The following is a 6,374-nucleotide window of genomic DNA, read 5'->3' on the forward strand; positions in this document are numbered from 1 at the left end:
CCCGCGCCTCACGGACCTGACGCTGCGCCACTGCTTCGCTTTGGAGGGGCATCTCCAGGTCCTGGTCGACAACGCGCCGGCGCTCACCAGCCTGGTGCTGGTGAACCTCCGTCAGAAGTCGCCGGAGCAACCTGGTTCTGACAAGACGATTTACATGCATAACACTTTCAGCCTGCGCCTCCGCCTCCGCTGTCCCACGGTCACCGCCCTGGTGCTCGAGACCCATTATCTCGGCTGGCGTGAGCTCGACGATCCCGCCAACACGGGCATCGAGCTCGACATGCCGAGCCTGCGATCCTTCCGCTACAACGGGTACCCTCTCAAGCTCTCGCTCGCATCACCCGCGCCGGCGCTGGCACATGTCGACCTCGACGCCACTCGCCACGGCGACAGCGTCCAGCAGTACGAGCCCACGTCACGCATGCTCACCAGCTTCTCCAGCACGAGGGCGCTCAAGCTGCGCCTGGACAACATCGAAGACATCCTGGCCGGCGAGGCCATCCTGCCCACGTTCCCAAACCTCAAGCTCCTCCAAGTGCACGGGGGGTGCAAGGACACGGACAGAAGCACAGCGGTGGCAGTGGCGAGGCTGCTCGCCTCCTGCCCGGCCATGTCCGAGCTGCGCCTCAGGCTGGAGATGTCGGCCCACTACTGGTACAACACCGAGGACCCAGCCGGAGGCCCCTTCGGCGAATCCATGGACCGGTTCGAGAGGCTCGCGTGCATGTCCTCGGCGCATCGCGACGCGGTGCAGCTCGAGGGCGTCTCTGGGCTCCCGAACGCCCTGACAAACAGCAAGTTCAGCTGCCTGGAGACGACCCTGCGCAAGGTAACGCTGCAGTTCAAGGCCAGGGAGGTCAACTGCTTCCAGGTGCGGCTGGCCAAGTTCCTCGTGGAGAACGCCATGGTGCTCCAGGAGATGCACGTCGACGACGACGGCAGCCAGTTCTGGTCGGACCACCTCCGCCACAAGGTGGCAAGATGGAGAACCAATGCGTTCCAGACCAGGAACCTGCCAGACGCTGCCGGGTTTCGGGTCTACCAGCTAGCTAACCCTGTGATAGACCCTAAGAAACAGTCAGGCTACGATTAGGATGCACCTGTAATAATGACAAAACATCATATGTCATATATATTTCCCCTTCAATAACTGATGATTTACTTATTGTTCATGGTCCACTGGCATGATATAGAGCCTCCCGGAAAGAGATGTAGCCTCCCGGAAAGAGATGTACAAATTGGGAGTAAATTTTACGCATCATGCTGGATATATGATTGATAGAGTATTTGTCCAAAACAGGCTGATATATATATATACACACACACCGTGTGGCTAAGGATGCTGCTGGATGATAATTGACCAAAGTTTGTTTCCAGGCATGCTGATATAGTGCGTGGCGTGGCTTTCACCTTTTTCTCTCACCAACTTGCAGAAAAACTGACGGCGGGTGTGAAAATGTACATCTTGCAGTCGTGCACATCGACTTGGGCTCCAAAAGTTCCTACCACGTTAGCCGATAGAGTCTCATGCTGGAGAAAATGCAAATTTAGCAGGTGGTCAACACACCCCATACAGAAAATGTTAACAAGATCAAGTGTATGACTTGAGTAAGATATATATAGGGTCGCGCTATTCATCACCCTGGTTGAGGAATAGTTATTCTTCACCCCCCTCTATTTTACCATCAATGCACCGTAATTTTACGTTCCGTAAGTTTTGTCTTATTTCCGACGTAAAAAGAAACCGTAAGAAAATATATAATCGCCGTAAAAAATATTTTATGTTACGTAAAATTACAAACATAAAAACATGGTCTAAAATATACGTAAACTACAAATTTTCTTGTCTTATGACCTATATTTTTATTTTTTATGTCAAATTTTACATAGTGAATCAATAGGAATGTAACTATTTGAATTCTAAACGTAATTTAATTATGAAATGATCGTAAGATTACCTCGGGTGAAGAATAACTTATTCTGCACCCTGGATGAGCATGTGTTTGGTTGAGCATGTGCTCCCAACTTAAAACACCGGGTGAGAAAAGCCAGGTAGTCATGCTTAGGCTGTGTTTGGTTGAACTTAGAACACATGGCTATTCTGTGTTGTCCATGTGCTCCCAACTTAGAACACCGGTTAAGAAAAGTCAATGGTCACATTTTTTGTTTCTGTTCTCCCAGATTAGCTTGAGCTGTCTGAACTAAGATAGTGTTCCGTCCTTGGATCATACTCCCAATTTAACCTAAACATTGATAGGTTATAAGCTATATATGTTTCTCTATGCACCTTTATTTGAAACGGACAATAGGTGAATTAAACCAATTGATATAGCAATGAAATATAATCAACTCACCTTCCACAGGTCTCTAACAGAATAGGCAGATGAACCATCAAGGCCTACAGCTGGCAATGACATTGTGATATTAACCGTCTCCGAACAACGATTCCATAAAGCAACAGCCAAACGGTTGCCAGAGAGGGGGCCAGCCCACACCTGCAAAATTTGACATACTATGAGTTTGGCGTAGGGATGCGTTGATGCACGGAACGGAACATAGATGCGCGACTTATAATAGTCGTCACATATGGAGCAGCAGCTAAATCACCTCACGGCATCCACCCTTTCCTTGACCCAAAATTCTTCTTCCTTGAACTCCAAGAGGATCTGCAGAAAAAGAAACACAATTAATGTAATCAATTGCATAGTTACAACACACTGTGTGAATAGAACAATATGCCAAAAATCGTATACAGCAGAAGAAACACAATCAGGCAATTTACACAAATGTCAACGCCCCCAATAAAACAGAACAGATGTTGGCAGCACATAATGTTAGTACAGCATAATACTCCCTCTGTTCCAAGAATAAGTGTTGTGGTTTTAGTTCAAATTTGAACTGATGTAGATATATCGCGTCTAAGAGGAATACAGAAATGGCAACTAGCCAGCTCAATGCTCCACGAGTCAATCAAACACAAAACATAACTGAAAATAAAACAAAAATCTTCGTCTTAGATCCATCAAGTGGTTCTAACAACTCCTATGGAAATATCTACATTAGTTGGAGCAAACTGACTTCTAAAGAGCAGCTAAGATGACAACATTTTTTCAGTGCATGGCTGTTTGCCAACGAGAAAGCCCCGCTTTCAGTGTCATGAAAAAGCAATAGCAATAGAAAAAAACTGCATTCAATTTCAACATGAGAACATATTGTAGAGATACATACAAAGACAAGATTCTGAGTAATACCTTGGTTTACTTGAATTACTTCTTTGTTGCTCAATATTTCAATTGTTTCTGAAGTCATATTTCTGACATCACAACCAATTAAGAGAGGCGCCTGAAACATGACCCAGAAGGGCATTTCCAGTCAGTGCAACAAAACGAAGATAGCAGATAATGTGCCACCAATCAGCTCGTATTTTAAATGCATTATGCATAGAAATAATATGCAAGCACAAACTAATTGTAAAATTTCTTGTCTGTGATTTCAGGAGATGATTCTAGAATCCAACACTGTTGTAATACTAAGTTATCCAGAATGTATGCAGACGAATTTTTAGTACTAGACAAAATTGTGCTGCTGATATCCAAACAAATTATGCGCATCTGCGGTTCTACAAATTTCTCTGCAGCGATATCCTAAATTTGAAGGCCATGACCCAAGATGCAAAATTATAAAAGAGAATGAGCCTTTATTTTCATAAACTTTTCGCTTGCTCATTGATCCAATAAATAACATAAACTACAAATGTGAAGGAGTGGGTGCTGTGGGGCAATAAGGCACTGGCACAATCATAGTGACTATTGCTGCGCTTGGCAAACTCTTACCTTCATGAGTGCCCAAATGCTGAAATGTGCACGGTACTCTGCAAAGGTCATACCACCATTTCCAACTTCCAACATGTCCGGGTCTGCCAAAAATAAAGTTTGTTTAGCAACAGCGTACTCTTTTATTTTACAGTCTCTTACAACATCAGTAAAGCTTGTGTTACTAGTTACCATTCCATCCACCGGGTCCAGCATATGATGCCCACTTGTTGTTCTTATCAGCAATGTCAGTCATGCTTGTTTTAAAAAGAAAACAGACTTAGTCAATTTCACAGCACATCAGCAGACTGGTGTATTCTTTTGTTTCAGGTAGAGATTGAATCACCTTTTCCATGTATCCTGTATGTCATCTGTTGTACGCCAACTGTTTCCAACTTTTCCAGCCCATAAAGCTGGATCATCCTGGCCCCTAAGAGAGAATACACATTTAAATTCAACAAGGTTGGAGGTTGAGCACAACGTACAACTGCTATTTATTTCCCAGTGTTAACTGGCATACCATTCACATAGAGAGTAGAATATCTGGTGCCCAGTTGAATTTAGAGCATCACGCATTGGAGGATACCTGAGATTATGATATCATGGAACAAATTTTAGCTCCATATATTGAGGCTAACTGCCTGTTAAGCCTGTGATTGACGCAAATGAAAGACGTGTGCCCTAACCTTTCCTTTGGCGGTATTCCCAGATTGTAACAGTTGTCGTACTTTAGATAGTCAACACCCTGGTCAAAAATATTTTCAGATTCATGTATTAGTAAAATTATATGCATGTTCAGTAGCAGCACAGAATAGGTTAAGATAGGAATACTCAGAAAAGATGTTCTTAGAGTGTTCATCGCAATGTTGTGCAGCAACTCTTTTATACATCACTAATTATGTGGTTGCTTGTAGCTCATACCCATGAAGCAAAAAGGGCAGCATCATCTTTCTCGTGATGGAGTGATCCTGGTCGAACTTGACAAGTAGATACCCTGAAAGATTTTACTTGTTATATTGTTTGTTATTTTGATATATTCTTGACTATGATACATTACGAATCATAAAAGCTAGCAAGTTAAATCATCTATAGCTAGACTACTTACCCAGCGTCAGAGTAGATACCAAGTTTTAGACCTTTTCCATGCACATAGTCCGCAAGCGATTTGATTCCAGAAGGGAAAGTCTTCGGATCAGGTAGCAATTGACCCTACATGTTACAGGAAGTAATTTATTAAAAAAATGTGCAGATGTACTCAAGATGTGTGTATTTTAGTAACATAGACGAGTTTAATGCAATGACATAGATAGATTTCTTTTGGTATCCAGCAATAGTAATCATAATGCCTCAGGTAGAGCACAATGGAAAGAATATATTTACTTATTTATTTTTGATGAAAAATATTAGCTTACTAGTAACTGTATGGATCCCTAGTAGGGCATACAAAATACAGTAACTTCAAAGAAAGAATGGTCTAGAAAAACAGAAAGAAACAGAGCTATTGAAAACAAGCTGCCGAGCAAGGTATAGAACATCATTCTGATAGGTTTTTAGTGAATAAATTTTTCAAAGTGAATGTAGGTAGGACCACTGTGGAAGCTTTTACTATTGAGAATTTCAGACCCCGTGCATTGGGGTCCAGTTATCACGAACAAAAGAAGAAAATCTTAGGTTTCTATGAATGTGCATAAAACAGAACATGTAGCGATAGAGAAAAATAATGTTGTGATGACACTAATTCAAGCTTTAACATCATACTCCATCTCCATGTAAAAGGGAAATGTAGCTAGGAAAAGTATAATGAACTTATTACCTTATTTATTAGTTAAAGAAAACTTATTACCTTATTTCCTCGTTTCACATATGACCAACAGTCATCTGAAAAGTAAGGACCAATATGGGTTAGAGACAACACACAAAATACTTCATGTAGCCCAACAACATTTACTGGTGTGAAGCTAAGTAATGTACCGATGTTTACGTAGTTGTATCCCAAATCAGCCAGGCCCGTCGAGACCAACGCATCAGCTGTATCAAAATCAAGGTTATAAAACTTCAAATTGAGTAAATTCTACTCTAAACTCTGGAGAACACATTCGGCACTAATTATTACTGGCAAGCACTGGTGCCACCTGCAAACATGAGACATCTGACTCTGTTTTTCGACTGTTCTATCCTAGTATAGTATGTCTCTGCACTTGCCGCAACAGAGTAGGATTGTGCCCAAGCACTGTCTAGCGCAAATACAGCTATGAACTTGTAGCAGGTCGTAAACTGCGAATGGGGAATCGCAGATTTAACAAGGATTATTTACAGTACAGGGAGTCAGGGATCCCGCGGGGGGCCGAACCTGTCTCGCGGATGAGCGTGTCGTTGATGTTGCAGGCGAAGAAATTCCAGCTGTTCCACCTGCACGCAGCGCCCACACGGAGATTAGTCTCTGAAATTTCGATCGCAATCGCAACCCTCTCCGCCCAGCAGACAGAAACAGAGAGACCAAAGCGCGAGTCAAAGCAGCAGCAGAGCGAGAGAAAGCTGAGGAGCCGCGGGGAGCGGGGGAGG

General features: G+C 43.2%; 2 protein-coding genes across 3 annotated transcripts; one reads left to right on the forward strand and one right to left on the reverse strand.

Moving 5' to 3' along the window:
- The first annotated feature begins 13 nt into the window (after positions 1-13).
- LOC125529678 lies at positions 14-1,297 on the forward strand. Its single transcript, XM_048694105.1, has one exon. It carries the CDS (start codon positions 155-157, stop codon positions 1,091-1,093), a length of 939 nt encoding a protein of 312 aa, XP_048550062.1. The 5' UTR covers positions 14-154; the 3' UTR covers positions 1,094-1,297.
- LOC125529677 (alpha-galactosidase 3-like) lies at positions 1,107-6,221 on the reverse strand (the record flags this gene model as incomplete). Of its 2 annotated transcripts, none has more annotated exon segments than XR_007292720.1 (14): positions 1,107-1,530; positions 1,959-2,243; positions 2,355-2,495; positions 2,608-2,666; positions 3,252-3,342; positions 3,834-3,916; positions 4,005-4,069; positions 4,159-4,242; positions 4,333-4,398; positions 4,499-4,557; positions 4,734-4,806; positions 4,918-5,021; positions 5,656-5,840; positions 6,163-6,221. XR_007292720.1 is itself a non-coding variant. In XM_048694104.1 (14 exon segments), coding segments are annotated over 14 exon segments (1,087 nt in total), but the record flags the coding sequence as incomplete, so codon positions are not given.
- Between the last annotated feature and the right edge of the window lie 153 nt (positions 6,222-6,374).

This window comes from Triticum urartu, unplaced genomic scaffold, assembly GCF_003073215.2.
Source record: "Triticum urartu cultivar G1812 unplaced genomic scaffold, Tu2.1 TuUngrouped_contig_5765, whole genome shotgun sequence".
Lineage (NCBI taxonomy): Eukaryota > Viridiplantae > Streptophyta > Magnoliopsida > Poales > Poaceae > Triticum > Triticum urartu.